Source organism: Lottia gigantea (assembly GCF_000327385.1).
Source record: "Lottia gigantea unplaced genomic scaffold LOTGIsca_106, whole genome shotgun sequence".
In the NCBI taxonomy this organism is placed as follows: Eukaryota; Metazoa; Mollusca; class Gastropoda; family Lottiidae; genus Lottia; species Lottia gigantea.
Genome location: NW_008706902.1, coordinates 573608 through 596171, shown reverse-complemented (window position 1 = coordinate 596171; position 22564 = coordinate 573608). Strand labels below are relative to the sequence as shown.

General features: G+C 35.3%; 2 protein-coding genes across 2 annotated transcripts; both read left to right on the top strand.

Annotated features, from left to right (window-relative positions):
• Positions 1 to 1466: 1466 nt before the first annotated feature.
• Positions 1467 to 9548, top strand: LOTGIDRAFT_198754 (hypothetical protein). Its single transcript, XM_009046767.1, has 8 exons — positions 1467 to 1611; positions 1774 to 1806; positions 2071 to 2133; positions 2445 to 2540; positions 2926 to 3096; positions 4503 to 4694; positions 6909 to 6995; positions 8839 to 9548. The coding sequence occupies exons 1-8, from the start codon at positions 1585 to 1587 to the stop codon at positions 8917 to 8919; spliced, it is 750 nt and encodes a 249-aa protein (XP_009045015.1). The 5' UTR covers positions 1467 to 1584; the 3' UTR covers positions 8920 to 9548.
• A 3560-nt stretch (positions 9549 to 13108) lies between these two features.
• LOTGIDRAFT_136443 (hypothetical protein) lies at positions 13109 to 13846 on the top strand (the record flags this gene model as incomplete). The annotated part of the gene is made up of 1 exon (XM_009046766.1): positions 13109 to 13846. The coding sequence occupies one exon, from the start codon at positions 13109 to 13111 to the stop codon at positions 13844 to 13846; it is 738 nt and encodes a 245-aa protein (XP_009045014.1).
• Positions 13847 to 22564: the final 8718 nt, after the last annotated feature.

Below are 22564 nucleotides of genomic sequence, written 5' to 3'. Positions count from 1 at the left end.
AATGATTGGGAAAAAAATGAAGTAGGTAAGTGATAGTCCGAAACTTGTTGCAATTTTCTGGTCTCTAGTTATTTGTTCACAGACGTCGACTTGACAATAGTCTACTCACTCATCGTCATTAAAATGATTAATGGGTGGTTCACTTTAAACAAATTGCATCGTGCTTATGAGGCGATGAATTTGAACCAAATACAACGACTTCTTTTATATATATATTTCCCGTTGCTCGTATATTAAGAAGTCTTTAGTAGTTCAGTCATACCATCAGTTTCTCCCTACACCATCTATGTCACAAAAGGTCAAAGGTCACAGAGTTACGCTAATGCCCAAAACTTGATTAAAGAGTCATTGTAAAGGTAATTTAATGTCTCTGGAGGTGTGGAAAATTCGCATTTAACAGAGCCTTTTTCTTCTGACTCCAGCCGACAACTGTCAAAATATCCATCTAGGTTGGGATAGAGGTTGGAATAGAGGCAGGGGCGCAGATCGCTTTTTCAATGCGGTGGGACCAGTGGCGTTCGCAGGATTTATTCAAAGGGGGTCGGACTGAAGGTGCGAATTCGATTACAGAGTATAGCGGCATGAGAACGTTTCAGTTTCGCTGGTGACACCGTATCTTTATAGCTCTCAGAAATATTATAGAAAGAAAGGCCCCTTCTTGCATGTTACTGAATTTTCCAGTTATCCAGCGGGTGTCCATACGACCTAGGAGAAAATTAATTCTGAATTAAAAACTTCAATTTCCACCTGGGTGATCTATAGGGCGACCGATACCTTTCAAGCAAACGAAAATATGCGCACGATCAAATTCGCTACGTGTACCCCAAAACGAACGAATGGTCTTCATGCTATACGAGCGCTGGGGAATTTATTTACTCCATTTTATAACGAAACTGCAGGCAAATTTCAGGAAAGTCTTCACTTGACTTGACATAATGGTGCAGCGCATTACTTTACATGTTACTTGCAATAAACGGGAAATTTCTAAAAATGTTTTTTAGCTCTTTTGACATGTTAAAACATGTTGCATACATGCTACTACATGTAGACATGGTTTGCACCAAATAGTAGCACTTGAACAGAAATTATTACCTTTAGAAGCAAAGCTCGGCTATACTGAATTAGTCCACTGACTCTGAATAACTCCAAAATTAATGGTGTATGGGAGGTAACTCCATTAAAAAAAAAGAAAAAAGCCCGTAACATTACAAAATAATTTTTTTTATTATATGTATTATATTATCTATATTTTATTTTCTTTCATGAACCCTTTCTATCAAGGTTTTTAAATTTTTAGGGAACAATTTTTCTGGTTATTCAGTAAATCTTTATCATTTATAATTTGTGTGGATCCATACGTTATGAATTTTGACGTGGATAGAATTTGTTTAGTGAAATCGTGAAGGTTACTAACCGTCTGGAGCAACCGTTACTACACAAGTCAGACGAGTTACCTCCCATACACCGTTCTTTAAACAACAAAAACACATGCAGGGTTAGGTTTGGCGGAAACACGCAGATTTTACATAAAAATTACTCATAATTCTCTGCTTTTAACCGGTGGGTTTTTAAAAAGGTGATAATATGTCGAAGAAAGACGCTAATAAACAGGTGAGGATACTGTTCTTATGCCATATTTTATTGTTGGGGTTCAAAGATTTAGTAGAACAGAAAAATTTCGTCGCATTTAAAATTCTTGCCATTGCCGTCCTATTCACCAACCAAATCCCTAGGGGATTTTATTTTTATAAACCTTTTATTTTCTCTCTGCAGGTTGAGGAGTTCATAACCAAATTTAAAAAAGAGGTAGTTATTCAATCATATTTTAAGAAGATGTGCTGGCAAGCTTACAAACTTAGTAGATGGATCTGACATAGACCTAAAATAAATAAACTGTTTTCAAATGACAATTTTAAGCACTCCACTAGGCCTAGTTTCTATTGACACTTTTAATGATTCAAACTATTTTTGCATTGTGAGAAAATGACAACTATTTTTTTGCCAACTTGCAATTAACATTTATAACTCAATGTTTGAAATAAATGGTATCTATCTATGATTTCACTTCAGGCAGAAACTCTAGTCACTGATGTTTTTCCTCGTAAGATTATTCAGCTGGAAGTTATTAATCAGGTAGGCTTATTGTCTCAGTGACAGTTGAGATTTAAATCTGTGTCAGTTTCCTGTTTAACTGCTGAAAAGAATTAGCACCTTCAGAATAATACAAAGCACTATCTTCTCTAGTTAAATATAAATATAGGAGAGCAACCCTAAGTTTATCAGACTTGGTGGCATTTACATGGCTGGCACTGATACTGGTCTGGTTTTGACTGAGCCTCCTTAATGATAATTATGTGACCTCCATGTAGAGTATAAGCAAAATAAAGATGTGATTTTTTTTTATGAGATTTATAATTTGACATGATATTTTTTGTGAACTGCAGGATATGAAGAAGACAAAGATGTCTGGTATAAAAACAGATCTGAATATTCCTGTTCCAGATCCTGTAGCTTTCCACAATGACAAACAAAACCATGAGGTAAAGCAATTCCTTGAACTTTATATTAAAGACTTACTGGAATGAATCAGTTAAATGGCATTAAGCATTGTACAATGCAATATATATATTGACACAGCTTTATGGATCAACAATCACGTTTCTATTCTCTGTTTCACCTTTAGTCCTCAATCGATGATTATTGTGTCATATAGCTATGTCTATATTTGTTGAATAAGCTTATATGTCAACATGATGTGAGATTATAGTGATGGGTCCATATCCTAACATTGACTACTTTAGGATGTACATCTGGTATCAGATAACTTGAATCCCACCAAGATAGCTTGATTAGACAAGCTTGAACAATGAGTTTTTACCATTATTAAAAGGAAATCTAAGTTATTTCATATTTTTGTTTTTGCAGACAAATTCCAAGAAAAGAAAGATAGATTTTACCACTGGTGATATCGAGGGTCTTACTGGTTCCAAAGTTTTAGTGTTACCAAATGGTTCAGTACCAGTTAATTCTAATATATTTAAATCTTGTGAAAAACTCAAGCCCTTAATCAATGATCTGATAGAACATGCTAATATGGTGAGTTATATTATACTGTGCTGCATGTTTGCAGGCAATGATGGGTTGTTTCAAAAGAAATTGGTTTCACCTGCAAAATTTTGATGAAAATAGGGACGTATTTTGCCGTCACCCATGTCCGTCCGTCGGTCTGTCCACAATTTGAGTGTTCGTAATCACTCAAGGATGAACCCTAATGAAAATCAGAAGAATCGAAAAATATTTAGTACAAGTTATTGCCCTTGTTCTTGAAAATGCGCTCAATTTTTAGCTCGTAAACACTCTAGAAAGGACAATTCTTGATGGATTTTAACGAAAATTAGTATGAGTGTTCGTAATCACCCAAGGATGAACCCTATTGAAAATCAGAAGAATCGAAAAATATTTAGTATAAGTTATTGCCCTTGTTCTTGAAAACACGTTCAATTTTTTAGCTTGTAAACACTCTAGAAGGCACAATTCTTGACAGATTTTGACGAAACTTGGCATGAGTGTTTGCTATCACCCAACGTTAAACCCTATTGAAATCAGAAGAATAGAAAAATATTTAGTATGAGTTATTGCCCTTGTTAATGAAACGCGTTCAATTTTTAGCTTATAAACATTCTAGAAGGGACAATTCATGATGGATTTTGACGAAAATTGGTGTGAGTGTTCGTAATCACCCAAGGATAAAGCCTATTGTAAATCAGAAGAATCGAAAAATATTTAGTATGAGTTATTGCTCTTGTTCTATTGAAAATCAAAACAATCTAAATATGTTTCGCAGGAGTTATTGACCTTATTAGTTATTGATTCAGTACCATGCTGAAGATTGAATATTTGCCTTCTAGAGTTTTCACAAGCTAAAAATTGAACATGTTTCCAAAAACAAGGGCAGTAACTCATACTCAATATATTATTCAGTATCGCCCTAAAGAATTCAAAAGAAGTGTATGACTGAAGGTTGAATATTTCATACTGGTGATTGTTACTGTACTGCTAAATATTTTTGTTCATAATCAAAGCTGCCAGTGGGCGTATATTACCTTGCCTGGCAAGCTATCTTTATTTAAAATCAAAGCTGCCAGTGGGCGTATATTACCTTGCCTGGTAAGCTATCTTTATTTAAAATCAAAGCTGCCAGTGGTAGTTTATTACCTTGCCTGGCAAGCTATCTTTATTTAAAATCAAAGCTGCCAGTGGGCGTATATTACCTTGCCTGGCAAGCTATCTTATTCAAAATCAGAGCTGCCAGTGGGCGTATGTTACCTTGCCTTGCAAGCTATCTTTCTTGGTCTATGGCATTTATAAGGATTTTTTCTTTCAGATTTTTTTATATGCAAACTCAATTCAATTTTTGTACGACAGAATGTCCCAATCCCATACTATACTTTCTGTGCTATCTATATTTCCTACCTTTAATGAGCCAGTTGAAATTTTTGCAGGTAAAAATGTGGATCAGTTTTTTAATTCCTAAAATAGAGGATGGTAACAATTTTGGTGTATCAATTCAGGAAGACACAATGGCAGAAGCCAGACAAGTTGAAAGTGATGCTGCCACATACTTGGACCAGATTTCTCGGTACTATTTAACCAGAGCTAAAATAGTTTCTAAAGTAGCCAAATATCCGCATGTGGTAAGAGAATATTAATATTTTATATGAACACCTTTTCATGATAAGCTGCCATATGTTTGATAAGTTGCAGTATTGATAACTGAGGGTCACCTAGACAGGTTATTGATAAGATAATATTACTCCTTACTGAATAGGCTCCATATGCTTGATGAGTATGCCTTGGCTTCAGTTTTGAGACCCACCATGGCAGAAGTTTGAAACTTTCAATTTCATAAATAGACAAAACAAAAATCACCATCCTTTGTACAAAACCTAATTGTGGGACTTTGCTTCCGCAAAGTCCTAGTTTGTTATCGAAATGTCAATTCTTTTTTTTTTTTTTTTTCGATTTTTACACACCTTCCTGAGCTTAGACTGCAGTAGTTGCAGCAATCATTCAACTTTGCTGAACCTTAGATAATGGCAACGTTGTGCATAAATATAAATTGAAACATTTTTGCGCAACCGGAAGTGCTACAGTTTAACATGTGCAAAACTCGAAAATTGGCTCTAGAAGGCGCATTTATCCGTCGATTTTCCCGGGGTTTTCAATTTTAACACCCGGTGGCTAATGTCGACTAGATAGCACTTAAAAAATTTCGAAATTCGAAACTTTGTCGCAAAAATTGATCTGAAATTTAAAATGCAAATAGACCTCACTTAAGTAAATGATATGATACAGTCAGATTTTTTACGTCATTTCCGGTTTCGAAGTTTGAGTCACTTGAAGTCCAAAATCGAATTTGTCGAATAACTTCCGGTGAAATTTATCAAAATGAACGGAATTTCGTTGATCGATATAAAATTAAAATCTATGGCCGATTTTAAAATAAAATTCCGACCGGAAGTGATACTTTGGCCGCCATTTTTATTTCCAACTTTTTTTTAATTCGAAATAAGTCCTTAGGAATAAACTAAATCTGCGTAATTTTGGTGTCGATGTAATCTGCTGTCGAAAGTCTACAAAACATTGGGAGCCGATTTTTGAATTTCGCTTTTGAATTTTTGCAACTTCCGGTTGAATTTGAAAGCTTATTTCTTGTGACCTTGACCTTTGATGACCTTGACCTTCATAGGGTCAAAGGTAATTGACCTTGGCTATCATTTGATACTTTGACCTTTGACCTCCGACATGTACTTCCGGTTTTATGGCTATCCGTAAAAAGCCAAATTCGCAACTTTGGACTGCTCTAGCACGTGACTTAATTAACCTAGAGAGTAAATTTTTTCGGTTTCCTAATGTGCTTCTCGTGTACTTTACATAGATATATAACAATCGTTTTTTTAAAGCAAAATTGAACTTCGTGCTTTTTTAAAATTTGAGTTTTTTTTTTTACAATATTTGCGACTTTTTGAGCTTGGTGTATGTATATCTAATGATCTATTTGATGTAGAACCTTGATATTTGGAATATAACTAGACACTTTGAAAATGAATTCACCTATGACAAAAAAACTTATGTGGGCGTGGCACATCCGGGTTGAATTACTAATTGTTTACATTTAGAGACAGGGCCATAACTCGCATAGGATGCGTTTGTTCTATTTATACTTTTATATTTGCTGTCCTATGTCAACTTCCGGTTTTATAGTCTTGTGCAATTAGAAATTTTGATGACGTATATCTCTTGATCTTGACCTTTTTAGACCTTCTCCTTTACAAGATCAAAGGTCATTGACCTTGGCTATCTGCTGATACTTTCATTTGTGAGGTCTGACGTCTACTTCCGGTATAAAAATCTTCTAAAAAATGAAAATTTCTCAACTTTAGACTGTTCTTGCACATGATCTAATTATTGTGGAAGGTTGATTTTTTCCGGGTCTTTTGCAATTTGCTACATTTGCAAAGTCCCACTCTGTGCCACGTGTGGCTCTAGTTCTTTTATTTGTATAGGATGTTGGATTATGAGAAAAAAGTCTTCGAACAGTCTCTCACGTTGCCTACCGATGTGTTAAACAACGTGATGTTTAATCAAGGGAGTTAATAATTGTCATGGTCGCTTAATTGACTCAATATGATTGCACGGGAGTGTAAATGCACAATCACTGGTCGCGTAATGAAGGTGGTCGCTTATCAGTCGTTAATTATATTGAAAACTTGTAGGGGGAATTTTTATTATAGTCGCATATTGAAGGTGATTGCTTAATAAAGGTCGTCGCGATATACTGTTTTGTTTTTTCAAGCATATTGTCAAGCTAAACCCTTATATGTGTTACTGTTCTATCTGTTATATAGGAAGACTACCGACAAGCTGTTATAGAGCTAGATGAAAAGGAACATGTTTGTCTGCAATTAACCACCTGTGAAATCAGAAATCACTATGTAAGTTGTCCTGTTGATAGTTTATGTCTTTAGAATAAATATTTATATTCAAATGTCTGTAAGTCACAGGCTTCAACAACACCACACATGACAAGCGCAGGACCATTTTTTTGGCAATGATGATATTTCTCGATTACGCAATCTCACATTAAAGTCATATGATCGAATATAAGGCATCGTATACAAATACATTGATTTAGGAGAGACCGTAACGAAGGGGTTATTTAACATATTGTGGGTGACTGCTTGAAACCTCGTATATGCCATATTTGGTCATTTTGGTACCATTCGAAAGCTCTTAAAAGCGCGGATCTTATGATCAAAACCTCTTATTCTTAGCTTGATTGTAAATAACCCAAAAACCACTAATTAAATAACACATCACAGTCAGATTTAAAACCTCGTAAAATATATTATTATACGAGGTTCAGTTTTCCGTTTTCTGGGATAAATACGAAAAACCTTGTGTAATACAAAACGAGTTTTTGGTTGAATAGGTCGAAGAATTCAAAGTGTTATACGAGATTTAAATTTCAAAGGAATGAAAACCACGTATAGCGGATAGAGAAATAGTAGAAAAGATTTTAACAAAATACGAGTTCAAATAGTTTTTTGCGTTTTTCTCGTAAAGTAATTTCGCATCATATTTCGTTATACGAGGTTTCAAGCGGTCACCCACGATATCTATTTACATAACAACAATTATTCTGAAACTATTGCCTACTGTCTGCACTTTTGAAGTCTTTGTGACATGGTCCATTTCGTCTGGAAAAAGAAGAAATAAGTTTGAAGGTATCATTACCACCTGTTCCAAGTGTAAACTTGAGTCTTTTGATAATAGACTCTACGATATTGATATTGAAAAAAACAATTTCACTCAACTTCACCATATCTGTATTCGCATCAAAATATTGCAAGAGGGAAATGATCGTATTTCAATTTGACAACGTTAAAACTACATTTAATAAAACGAAAAAATATCTAAAAGCTTCCCAAAAGAAAAAGTATGACAGTTTTGTCTTCTCTAAATCAAGATTCATATGCGTGCCACCTTGTCAATTTACACTCACTGTCACGGGAATAAATATAACAAAATTAAATATTATACCAAAAATATTGATTCAAAAATGACATTGATAATAATAGGGGACTATAATGAAGAAATATTATAAGCTTATAAAGTTTACAGGTAAGATAATATTACCACTCAATATTATGGTCTGTTATGTCAACCTCTTGATTGTTTTCCTTTGGATGAGCTCCGTTAGACCGCAATAATTAGAGTGGCAGCTCTCCAGAAATAGAGGGTGCGGTAAGGGGGTGCATTATATGTGTGTATTTCATGTTTTCATTTCATTGGATAGATGAGTAGCTTCTGAATTGTTGATTACAGACAAATTTTTCCTTTTCTGTCGGTAGATGAGTTGACTTAACACCATATTGTTCTTTGTTTACAGGAAATTTCAATTTGCTATTGATCATAACATGAATAAAATTAAAACAAATACACAAAGAAAATCATTTTATTTGAAAATAAATGTATATTTTCATTAAACTTAGTTAAATTAGCTTAAAATTTAAGATAAATTTATTACTGTAAAGGAAATTTAAAAATGACCTTTTTGTCTGTTTCAAAAATCATATTTGCTCTCTCTGACCTTGGTATTGCGAGCGTATTTTTACAAAAAAAATTTTGTATAGCCCCGGTAAGTCATTAGTTTAAAAAAAAGAACATTAGTACGGTGACTTGTGTTTTTGAAGGAAAAGATACATTCTACCTTATATTAATGTACTAATGGTAGAAATATATGATAATTCTAATTTATCCTTTTCTTTATTACAGGCTAGTTTACATGACATAATCTTCAAGAATTTGGACAAAATCAAAAAACCAAGGAACGCAAACGCAGAAAGTTTATATTAAAACTTGAAATAATACCAAGATCTACATGTCAAAAAGTGTTCTAAATACTAAACAAAGAATTGCCAATTTTATTTGACAATGTTTTTAAGGTGATAAGGGGTATCCAGGAGCTGAAGCTAAGGAATTGGATATATCAGTACTATATATTACAGGATTTATATTTAGATTACATGGTTTTCGAAAAACTATCCTGTTTTCGAAACTCATACATTTTGTCATTGAAGCTGTCTTACAGTGACTCAAGAGACATCTATTGAAAATAAAGCAATAGCCTTATAATAAGTAAGTATTTTACATAGAGAAATACCATACTTTTGACAAAATTTATCATAAGATTTTTTCTGAGGACCCAGTTGGTCTCCAGTGGTAAATAATGCTCGTTGTTAAAACAGTTGAAAATTTTACAGTTTTTGACTTGATGTAGGGTATTCTAGTTTTTAAAGTGCTATATTCATTGTCTTTCCAAATATTCATCTCTGAAATATTAAAAGTTTTTAATTGTGTTGTTTTTACCCTGCCTTCCATTAACTGAAAATGTTGTTAGGGTAAGAAGAATTTCATATGTTTGTTGTAAATATTGTAATGGTTGTACAATGGAATAAATATATACATTACACGCTCAATATCAATATCGGCATTTTGTTTCATTTCTAAACAAGGTGGGATGGGCAATTTTATACTGCTATTGCCCATCCCTGCTACTGCTGTTATACTGTACACAGTGAAGCAAATTATTTCATCCATCTGGAGCATAAGAAAAAAAGCATAACGGGTCAGCATTGAAATCTAGTGAATTAAACAAGCATTACGTTGTATGTCAAGACATGTCTAAATGTGAACAAACCCTTAGTCTAGATTGAAAAGTGTAAATGTGAAAGAACCTTTGGTCCAGATTGAAAAGTCTAAATATGAAAGGACCCTTAGTCTAGATTGAACTGTCTAAATGTGGAAGGACCCTTAGTCCAGATTGAAAAGTCTAAATGAGAAGGGCCCTGAAGTCTAGATTGAACAGTCTACACATGGAAGGACCCTTAGTCTAGATTGAAAAGTCTAAATGTGGAAGAACCCTTAGTCCAGATTGAAAAGTCTAAATGTGGAAGGACCTTTTGTCCAGATTATAAAGTCTAAATGAGGAAGAACCTATAGTCCAGATTGAAAAGTCTACATGTGGAAGGACCCGACGTCCAGATTGAACAGTCTAAATGTGAAAAGACCCCAAGACTGAATTGTGCTGGAGCAGGCAAACAAGCAGAGATTTTTTTCGACCGGCTGCGGGCACACTAGAACAAAAATCTGCACTCAGTTGTTTCCAATTTGTCGATAATCACGCAATTGAAAGGTGAATAAATCTGATATGACGCTCTGTCATCCAGACGATAAAATAATCTAAGACAAATAAATATAGTGGTGTAACCTATTTTCGTGCATATAAGGATTCAACACCGAATTTCGTCAAAGTTAAAAAAAACGAATTTTTTTTTAATGTCTTAAATGTTTCCTCAGATATTCTACAAAATAATTAAAATTGGTTTGTTTCGATTTTCTCTATGAATCCTTCACTTTGACCCATATTTCATGAGAAACCAACTCGGCAAAGACGGATGAATGCGTCACCTATTTTCGTGTACAATGTTTGATCCATAAATAAGTCGATAAATATTTCGCTGACACAGAATCCACTTGTTGATCACGTGACTTCATTCGTTGGACTACATTCTAGCAGACGACACATGGAATTCCGATTACCGCTTGGGATTATAAGGAAATTCGGCCGATAAAAAATGGTGACGTTTGGTAATAACTGAAATCCGCCATTTTTTATTTGTCAAAGTACAGTCAAGTAACCTAATTTCGTAGAAACCTATTATTCGTGGATTTCCAGAAAGGATTAATAATTTACATGAGCGACCTTGCGCGACTTCCGCATTAGTTTGTTTTAATAAACATGGGTTCTCTCTACAATATCAGCTAGTAGAACGAATTCAGTAATTTCAAGCAAGGTAAAACGTATTAATGTATACCTTGAAAAATCCAAAATTATTAATCATTTCCGGAAATGCACGAAAAATAGGTTAGCACGAAATTAGGTTACTTGACTTTATGACATGACACACTTGAGATTTTATTCAACAATCGCCGACCAAGACTGCCCGTGTGCCTGCACTGAACAGTCTTAATGTGGAAGGATCCGTAGTTATGACCGAACAATCTAAATGTATAAATACCCTTCATCAAAATAAAACGATTCTAAATTATCGAATTTAAATCGCCAAGGGGTCACAAGACATACAGTCAAGTAAAACATATAATTTCGTGCTAATCTATTTTTCGTGCATCTCCGAAAATGATTAGTGATAGACATGTGCGACCTCGCGAGACCTCCGCATTTGCTTGTTTTGATAAACATGGATTATATGTACAATGTCAGCTAGTAGAATGAATCCAGTAGTTTCAAACAAGGCAAAATTTATTGATGTATACTGCTTTGACAAAATTATATACAAAATGGCGGGTTTAAGTTATTACCAAACGTCATGATTTTTTATCAGCCGAATTTCCTTAAAATTCCTAGCTGTAATCGGAATTCCATGTGTCGTCTGTTAGAACTTATTCCAGCGAACGACGTCACGTGACAAACTAACGGATACATGTCAGCAGAAAAATTCTATAGAACACATTGTGGGCCATATTCTTATTTAGCCTAGTTTCAAACTTTTAGCAATAAATCACTCTTACGTTTTACTTATATGGACCAAAATGGGTGATTCATAAAGAAAATCGAAACAAACCAATTTTAATTATTTTATAGAATATCTGAGGAAACTTTCAAAAGACATAAAAAAAAAATTGCGATTTTTTAATTTTGACAAAATTCGGTGTTGAATCCTTATATGCACAAAAAAAGGTTACACTGTATTCCAGTTTATGAATTAACAATAGTATTATATAGATAATGTAGAAATAAATTCTTTTATTGAGGTCTCGTACCCAAGCACTTGCTTGTTTACACATTTATGGATTTTATCTTCTCAAACAATAATTTTCTGTTGTGGTCTGTTACTATGTATGTGTGGGAAATTTACTTGTGGTCTGATATTAAAAACAAGATGGCTGTCAACATTGCAACTAGTTAGTTTTAGGTTACAAACAGGTAAAGTACGTAACTGTTTCCTATAACAAGGTTTAAAATCTTTACATTGAGAAAAAAGGAAAGACTTGCTTTGATCCTTCATATAGTCAACTTGTATTGTCCCATATGGCTGATGAATTATTTAAAATGTATTGTCAAAACGCTGTAAACAGCACAGGACAGTCTGTCGATACAGTGGCGTAAGATATATTCGTACAAATAATGATTCAACACCGTATTTCGTCATATTACAAAACATTTTTTTTTTATGTCTTAGATGTTTATTCAGATATTCTATATCTGGATGGGACAATAAGCCCTGTGTGCTACAGACTGCACGTTAAAGATCCCTCAACAGCTGGAAATTGAAAAAGAGAAGGCTAATGCCGCTGTCCTGGCAAATTTCCCTCATTGCACCCTGGATGGCGTTGCCGTCTAAATTAGCCGACATGGTACCGAAAAGTAGGACATAAAATTCCACTCATTTCATTTCATTTTGTTAGACCTGTCATAGAATACATGCCAAATGAAGAGAAAGATCAAGACACTCAATGACAGAAGTAGACCCAAAGCACTTACAACAGAACTAAAGTTAAACTGCCTGGAAAAAAGGAACTTGTTTTTCTTTGAAATCGACCCGGTTAATATAGATATCTAAAAGTAATGTTATAAAGGCCAGTAGGCCTATAGAAATAGAAATAGATGTCTATACCTTTATACCTTTGCCCTACAACAAGTTTGATAATGTATTCCATTGTATTATAGTAAAGTGATAAGGCACACTATGATTATCATATACCATATCATGTAGTCTACATTCTGCAATATAACAATATTCATATAACTATACCAACAAGAAGAGATTTGATATACATTTAGAAATCCTGCTGGTTGAACATCCAAAGGAAAAGTTATCTGGCAAACTGAAATAAATATTGAACTAAAAACATTTTTTGACTGTCTAAAAATGGGGCCAACCCAGTTTGAAATTTTGTGAATGCGCGATTTACTTTACTTTACAATTTACTTTCGATTTCAGGATAAAGAAACTAGAGAAAGATGAGTGAAAAAATTCTATTAGCGTTTGATTTTGATCATACCATCATAGATGACAATAGTGATATTCACATTATTAACTTAGCACCCAATGGGAAATTACCTCAAGCTATTAAAGATCAATATGATGACGATGGTTGGACAGAATATATGGGAACTATATTTGAGTATCTCCATGAAAATGGTGTCCAAGAGGAAAATATCAAGCAAAATATGGCAGAAATCAAGTTAACAGAGGGAATGGAAAAATTGTTAGATTTAGCCAAGGGAGATAAATACGATTCAATCATAATTTCAGATTCAAATTCCCATTTTATTGAGTGTATTTTAGAAAATTTTAAACTTTCTTCAGTATTTTCTAAAGTTTTTACCAACCCTGCCTCATTTGATGATAAAGGGTGTTTAAAAATAAAATTTTATCATAAACAGGATTACTGTTCTTTAAGTACCATTAATTTATGCAAGGGACGAATTCTCCAAGATTTTATCAAAGACAGAAAAAGTAATGGTGTTGAATATTCACAGGTTGTATATGTTGGTGATGGATCAAATGATCTCTGTCCAGGTCTGACTCTGGGAGCTCAGGATTATCTCTGTGCCAGGAAGGGATTCTCTTTATGGAAAAAGCTAAACAAGGCCAAGAAGAGTAAGACCAAGGATGAATTTGTTCATTCTCTAAAAGCTCAAGTCTTTGAATGGCAGAGTGGAGAAGAAATCAAAGATCTTTTAGAAAAACTGTGATAAGTGTTTTGACATCTGATAATGAAATGCAAACACTATTTTCCTTTTAAAAAAAGTCCCAATATTATAATTTTCAATTTTTACCTTTAAACACCCTCGAAAGCACAATGCTTGACAGATTTTGACGGAACTTGGTATGATTATAATTTATAACCCAAGAATGAACCATATTGAAAATCAAAAAAATAGAAAAATATTTAGTACAAATTATTATTTTTGTTCTTGAAACACATTCAATTTTTTGCTTGTAAACACTCCAGAAGGCACAATTCTTTTGACAAAGGTTGGTGTGAGTGTTTGTAATCACCCAAGGATGAAGCTTATTGAAAATCAGAAGAATCGAAAAATATTTAGTATTTGTTATTGCCCTTGTTTTTGAAAACAGTTTCAATTTTTAGCTTGTAAACAATAAAAGGCGGATTTTCATATAGGTGAGTATTACTGTACTGCCAAATATTTTTATTTAAAATCAAACAGATATCTCAGATTGCCTGAATCTCTAACCTAGTTAAAACCTAGCAAATTTTTCGGGCTGCGAGGGGGGGTCTTGGTCAAGTTCGTGAACGTTTTTTTAGTTACTGCCCTTGACATAGTAAAAACTCAAATTTGGCTTGTAAACACGATAGGGGCTTCAATTTTTATCTGATCTTAATGAAACTTGGTTTACATGTATATTGATGAGATCTTGATCAAGTTCTAATTTTGGCGCATTATGGATGTATGATTTTCAAGTTAACTTGGACAGAAACAACCCAAGCAAAACCGGATAGAAAGGAAATTTATTTATTTATTTTTTTTTACATACAAAAATAGTAATATATTAGATGTTATAAAGGTAGGCCCTACATACAAATATTCGTAATATTCATAGAAATTTCTAATACTACAAACTAACATTTGAGCAATTTTATTTTCTTTTCCCTTCGTTTATTTCACTTTCGATTTCTTTACTATGTTTCAAAAATATGATATATTCGTTACATTTGGGTTTTGTCTCTCTTATTTTACATTTATATAAAAATTATTTTGATAATATAATTGTCAAATTGATTAAAATATTTTCATTTTTATAAATGTCTTCATACACCCCAAGATGAATGTCCAAATTTTTAGGGTTAAAATCAATGTCTAAAGCTTTTAGATGTGATATGGCTAAATTCCAAATTTTTTGGGTATAAAAACAAGATATAAATAGATGATCAATGCTTTCAACATGCGAGGAGCAAAAAGTGCATAAGGAGCTTTCCTTCTTAGATATTTTAAGTAGTTTTGTGTTAGTAAATATGATATTATCAACATATTTATATTGAAAACATTGATATCTGATATTATTCCTAACTATCTTTATAAGTTTGAATATATTTTTATACGCCCACACGTAAGATGGGCGTATATTGTAATCACCCCGCCCGTCCGTTCACATTTGGCTCGTGCTCACTCTACAGGCTACAGTTCTTTATGGATTCTTTTGATTTTTATTTTGTATGTCAATGTTGTTATGAAGATGATCCCTATTGATTTTCGTGATGATCGGATAATTTTTCACCGAAATATCGTGTCTGACTTGACGTTTTTCTCTATTAGCTATATTGTGCAAATCGTGCTCACTCTTACAGGCTACAATTTTTTACAGAATCTTTTGATTTTTATTTTGTGTGTCAATGTCATTATGAAGATGATCCCTATGTATTTTCGTGATGATCGGATAATTTTTCACCGAAATATCGTGTCTGACTTGACGTTTTTCTCTATTAGCTATATTGTGCAACTTGCTCACTCTACAGGCTACAATTTTTTTTACAGATTCTTTTGATTTTTATTTTGTGTGTCAATGTCATTATGAAGATGATCCCTATGGATTTTCGTGATGATCGGATAATTTTTCACCGAAATATCGTGTCTGACTTGACGTTTTTCTCTATTAGCTATATTGTGCAACTCGTGCTCACTCTACAGGCTACAATTTTTTACAGATTCTTTTGATTTTTATTTTGTGTGTCAATGTCATTATGAAGATGATCCCTATTGATTTTCGTGATGATCGGATAATTTTTCACCGAAATATCGTGTTTGACTTGACGTTTTACTCTATTAGCTATATTGTGCAACTCGTGCTTACTCTACAGGCTACAATTCTTTACAGATTCTTTTGATTTTTATTTTGTATGTCTATGTCGTTATGAAGATGATCCCTATTGATTTTCATGATGATCTATCGATTTTCATGATGATCGGATAATTTTTCACCGAAATATCGTGTCGGACCTGACGTTTTACTCTATTAGCTATATTGTGCAACTCGTGCTCATTCTACAGGCTACAATTGTTTACAGATTCTTTTGATTTTTATTTTGTATGTCAATGTCATTATGAAGATGATCCCTATCGATTTTCGCGATGATCGGATAATATTTCACCGAAATATCGTGTCTGACTTGACGCTTCACTCTATTAGCTATATTGTGCAACCCTGTAGTCACTAAAGACTGTTTAATCATTTCTGACAGCTGCCAGTGGGCGTATGTTACCTTGCCTGGCAAGCTATCTTTAATTTCATCGTCGTCATCAAATCAACAATTGAGATAATTGTCCCATTTCTTAAAATACTTTGATTCCATCTGTCTATTGTAAATGTTCCTGAGAGATAGTAGCTATATCTTTTGAATAGGTACTTTTCAAAATTATATTAATTTGATTTAAATTGTTTATCCTATTATTATCCACCTGGCCTACTTGCAAATATGTATTTGGTATTAAAGACTTTACTATCGATTTCAAACTGTTTTAATAATATGAAATTCTTTTGATCAGATTGATATGCAAGTACATTGCTTACAAACATTAATCCCTTATTATTTAGTTCCCAATTAAAAGCCGGAGAATTGTTAATCAGTATATGAATATTATTCCAGATTATTTGGTTTTTAATTTCAATAAAACCGTCAATACATTTTGTATACATGTATACATCGAGCCAATTACTAAATAATACATTATAAAATACGTTTGGTGTGTTTATTTTCTTATTTTAATTACGAAAAGGGGGTATTAAAATATTATATAAAATATTAAAATGTAAAGTTATTGATAATGATCCAAGGTGAATTTTTTAAAATGCAACGGAGTTATTTTGATCAAGTGTTTAGCCTTTTCCAACTCGGCACTTGGAAAAACACGCCAAAGCCAACGAAAGACGATTACAGCAAAATTGCAAGTTTCCTATAGTCCACATAGAGCGAAAATGCCAAGACCTAACTTTGCCAAATGGAGTTTTTTTGCCCAAATGTTGGGTCTTTTCCTTCTCGATAGACCGTCAGCACTTGGAAAAACACACCAAAGCAAAGGAAAAACGATTACATCAAAAATGCATGCTTCCTATAGGCTTCATAGATCGAAAATGCCATGGCCTAACTTTGCCAAATGGAGTTATTTTGCCCAAGTGTTGGGTCTTTTCCTGCTCGGTAGACCGTCAGCACTTGGAAAAACACACCAAAGCAAAGGAAAAACGATTACAGCAAAAATGAATGTTTCCTATAGGCCTCATAGAGCGAAAATGCCATGGCCTAACTTTGCCAAATGGAGTTATTTTGCCCAAGTGTTGGGTCTATTCCTGCTCAGTAAACGGTCAGCACTTGGAAAACACACCAAAGCAAAGGAAAAACGATTACAGCAAAAATGCATGTTACCTATATGCCTCATAGAGCGTAAATGCCATGACCTAACTTTGCCAAATGGAGTTATTTTGCCAAGTGTTCGGTCTTTTCCTGCTCGGTAGACCGTCAGCACTTGGAAAAACACACCAAAGCAAAGGAAAAACGATTACATCAAAAATGTATGTTTCGTATAGGCCTCATAGAGCGAAAATGCCATGACCTAACTTTGCCAAATGGAGTTATTTTGCCCAAGTGTTTGGTCTTTTCCTGCTCGGTAGACCGTCAGCACTTGGAAAACACACCAAAGCAAAGGAAAAAAGATTACAGCAAAAATGCATGTTTCCTATAGGCCTCATAAAGCGAAAATGTCATGACCTAACTTTGCCAAATGGAGTTATTTTGCCCAAGTGTTGGGTCTTTTCCTGCTCGGTAGACGGCCAGCACTTGGAAAACACACCAAAGCAAAGGAAAAACGATTACAGCAAAAATGCATGTTTCCTATAGGCTTCCTAGAGCGAAAATGCCATGACCTAACTTTGCCAAATGGAGTTATTTTGTCCAAGTTTTGGGTCTTTTCCTGCTCGGTAGACCGTCGGCACTTGGAAAAACACACCAAGGCAAAGGAAAAACCATTACAGCAAAAATGCATGTGTCCTATAGGCCTCATAGAGAGAAAATGCCATGACCTAACTTTGCCAAATGGAGTTATTTTGTCCAAGTGTTGGGTCTTTTCCTGCTCGGTAGACCGTCAGCACTTGGAAAAACACACCAAAGCAAAGGAAAAACGATTACAGCAAAAATGCATGTATCCTAAAAGACCTAACTTTGTCAAATGGAGTTATTTTGCCCAAGTGTTGTGTCTTTTCCTGCTCGGTAGACCGTCAGCACTTGGAAAAACACACCAAAGCAAAGGAAAAACAATAACAGCAAAAATGCATGTTTCCAATAGACCTCATAGAGCGAAAATGCCATGACCTAACTTTGCCAAATGGAGTTATATTGCCCAAGTGTTGGGTGTTTTCCTACTCGGTAGGCCGTCAGTACTTGGAAAAACACACCAAAGCAAAGGAAAAACGATTACAATAAAAATGCATTTTTCCTATAGGCCTCATAGAGCGAAAATGCCATGACCTAACTTTGCCAAATGGAGTTATTTTGCCCAAGTGTTGGGTCTTTTCCTGCTCGGTAGACCGTCAGCACTTGGAAAAACACACAAAAGCAAAAGAGAAAACGATTACAGCAAAAATGCATGTTTCCTATAGGCCTCATAGAGCGAAAATGCCATGACCTAACTTTGCCAAATGGAGTTATTTTGTCCAAGTGTTGGGTCTTTTCCTGCTCGGTAGAACGTCAGCACTTGGAAAAACACACAAAGGCAAAGGAAAAACGATTACAGCAAAAATGCATGTTTCCTATAGGCCTCATAGAGCGAAAATGCCATGACCTAACTTTGCCAAATGGACTTATTTTTCCCAAATATTGGGTCCTTTCCTGTTCGGTAGATCTTCAGCACTTGGAAAAACACACCAAAGCAAAGGGAAAAGGATTACATCAAAAATGCATGTTTCCTATAGGCCTCATAGAGCGAAAATGCCATGACCTAATTTTGCCAAATGGAGTTATTTTGCCCAAGTGTTGGGTCTTTTCCTTCTCGGTAGATCGTCAGCACTTGGAAAAGCACACCAAAGCAAAGGAAAAACGATTATAACAAAAATGCATGTTTCCTATAGGCCTCATAAAGAGAAAATGCCATGACCTAACTTTGCCAAATGGAATTATTTTGCCCAAGTGTTGGGTCTTTTCCTTCTCTGTAAACGGTCAGCATTTGGAAAACACACCAAAGGAAAGGAAAAACGATTACAGCAAAAATGCATGTTTCCTATAGGCCTCATAGAGCGAAAATGCCATGACCTAACTTTGCCAAATGGAGTTATTTTGCCCAAGTGTTGGGTCTTTTCCTGCTTGGTAGACCGTCAGCACTTGGAAAAACACAAAAAAGCAAGGGGAAAATTATTACAGCAAAAATGCATGTTTCTTATAGGCCTCATAGAGCGAAATGCCATGACCTAACTTTGCCCAATGGAGTTATTTTGCCCAAGTGTTGGGTCTTTTCCTGCTCGGTATATCGTCAGAACTTGGAAAAGCACACCAAAGAAAAGGAAAAACGATTACAGCAAAAATGCATGTTTCCTATAGGCCTCATCAAGCGAAAATGCCATGACCTAACTTTGCCAAATGGAGTTATTTTTCCCAAGTGTTGGGTCTTTTCCTGCTTTGTAGACGGTCAGCAATTGAAAAACACACCAAAGCAAAGGAAAAACGATTACAGCAAAAATGCATGTTTGCAAAAATGCCATGACCTAACTTTGCCAAATGGAGTTATTTTGCCCAAATGTTGGGTCTTTTCCTGCTCGGTAGACCGTCAGCACTTGGAAAAGCACACCAAAGCAAAGGAAAAACGATTACAGCAAAAATGCATGTTTCCTATAGGCCTCATAGAGCGAAAATGCCATGACCCAACTTTGCCAAATGGAGTTATTTTGCCCAAGTGTTGGGTCTTTTCCTGCTCGGTAGATCGTCAGCACTTTGAAAAACACAGCAGGGCAAAGAAAAAAAGATTACAGCAAAAATGCATGTTTCCTATAGGGCTCATAGAGCGAAAATGCCATGACCTAACTTTGACAAATGGAGTTATTTTGCCCAAATGTTGGGTCTTTTCCTGCTCGGTAGACCTTCAGCTCTTGGAAAAACACACCAAAGCAAAGGAAAAACGATTACATCAAAAAATGCATGTTTCGTATAGGCCTTATAGAGCGAAAATGCCATGACCTAACTTTGCCAAATGGACTTATTTTGCCCAAGTGTTGGGTCTATTCCTGCTCGGTAGATCGTCAGCACTTGGAAAAGCACACCAAAGCAAATGAAAAACGATTACAGCAAAAATGCATGTTTCCTATAGGCCTCATAAAGCGAAAATGCCATGACCTAACTTTGCCAAATGGAGTTCCTTTTCCCAAGAGTTGGGTCTTTTCCTGCTCTGTAGACGGTCAGCACTTGGAAAACACACCCAAGCAAAGGAAAAACGATTACAGAAAAAATGCATGTTTGCAAAAATGCCATGACCTAACTTTGCCAAATGGAGTTATTTTGCCCAAGTTTTGGGTCTTTTCCTGCTCGATAGACCTTCAGCACTTGGAAAAACACACCAAAGCAAAGGAATAACGATTACAGTAAAAATGCATGTTTCCTATAGGCCTCATAGAGCGAAAATGCCATGACCTAACTTTTCCAAATGGAGTTATATTGCCTAAGTATTGGGTCTTTTCCTGCTCGGTAGACCTTCAGCACTTGGAAAAACACACCAAAGCAAAGGAAAAACGATTACAACAAAAATGCATGTTTCCTATAGGCCTCATAGAGCGAAAATGCCATGACCCAACTTTGCCAAATGGAGTTATTTTGCCCAAGTGTTGTGTCTTTTCCTGCTCGGTAGACCGTCAGCACTTGGAAAACACACCTAAGCAAAGGAAAAACGATTACAGCAAAAATGCATGTTTCCTATAGGCCTCATAGAGAGAAAATGTCATAACCTAAGTTTGCCAATTGGAGTTATTTTGCCCAAATGTTGGGTCTTTTCCTGCTCGGTAGACCGTCAGCACTTGGAAAAGCACACCAAAGCAAAGGAAAAACGATTACAGCAAAAATGCATGTTTCCTATAGCCGTAATAAAGCGAAAATGCAATGACCTAACTTTGCCAATGGAGTTATTTTGCCCAAGTGTTGGGTCTTTTCCTGCTTGGTAGACTGTCAGCAATTGGAAAAACACACCAAAGCAAAGTAAAAACTATTACAGAAAAAATGCACGTTTCCTACAGGCCTCATAGAGCGAAAATGCCATGAACTAACTTTGTCAAATGGATTTATTTTGCCCAAGTGTTGGGTCTTTTCCTGCTCTGTAGACCGTCAGCACTTGACAAAACATGCCTAAGCAAAGGAAAAACGATTACAGCAAAAATGCATGTTTCCTATAGGCCTCATAGAGTTAAATTGCCATGACCTAACTTTGCCAAATGGAGTTATTTTGCCCAAGTGTTGGGTCTGTTCCTGCTCGGTAAACCGTCAGCACTTGGAAAAACACACCAAAGCAAAGGAATAACGATTACAGCAAAAATGCATGTTTCCTATAGGCCTCATAGTGCGAAAATGCCATAACCTAACTTTGCTAAATGGAGTTATTTTGCCCAAGTGTTGGGTCTTTTCCTGCTCGGTAGACCGTCAGCACTTGGAAAAACACACCTAAGCAAAGGAAAAACGATTACAGCAAAAATGCATGTTTCCTATAGGGCTCATAGAGCGAAAATGCCATGACCCAACTTTGCCAAATGGAGTTATTTTGCCCAAGTGTTGGGTCTTTTCCTGCTCGGTAGACCGTCAGCACTTGGAAAAACACTCCTAAGCAAAGGAAAAACGATTACAGCAAAAATGCATGTTTCCTATAGGCCTCATAGAGCGAAAATGCCATAACCTAACTTTGCCAAATGGAGTTATTTTGCCCAAGTGTTGGGTCTTTTCCTGCTCGGTAGACCGTCAGCACTTGGAAAAACACACCTAAGCAAAGGAAAAACGATTACAGCAAAAATGCATGTTTCCTATAGGCCTTATAGAGCGAAAATGCCATGACCCAACTTTGCCAAATGGAGTTATTTTGCCCAAGTGTTGGGTCTTTTCCTGCTCGGTAGACCGTCAGCACTTGGAAAAACACACCTAAGGAAAGGAAAAACGATTACAGCAAAAATGCATGTTTCCTATAGGCCTGATAGAGCGAAAATGCCATGACCTAACTTTGCCAAATGGAGTTATTTTTCCCAAGTGTTTGGTCTTTTCCTGCTTGGTAGACCGTCAGCACTTGGAAAAACACACCAAAGCAAAGGAAAAACGATTACAGCAAAAATGCATGTTTCCTATAGGCCTTATAGAGCGAAAATGCCATGACCCAACTTTGCCAAATGGAGTTATTTTGCCCAAATGTTGGGTCTTTTCCTGCTCGGTAGACCGTCAGCACTGA

Bases quoted from the DNA above. Each gene is read 5' to 3' on its own strand.
- LOTGIDRAFT_198754 (XM_009046767.1), top strand. From the start codon at position 1,585: ATGTCGAAGAAAGACGCTAATAAACAG. The intron at 2,541-2,925 runs GTAAAGCAATTC...TTGTTTTTGCAG, and splicing joins ATGACAAACAAAACCATGAG to ACAAATTCCAAGAAAAGAAA. The intron at 3,097-4,502 runs GTGAGTTATATT...AAATTTTTGCAG, and splicing joins TGATAGAACATGCTAATATG to GTAAAAATGTGGATCAGTTT.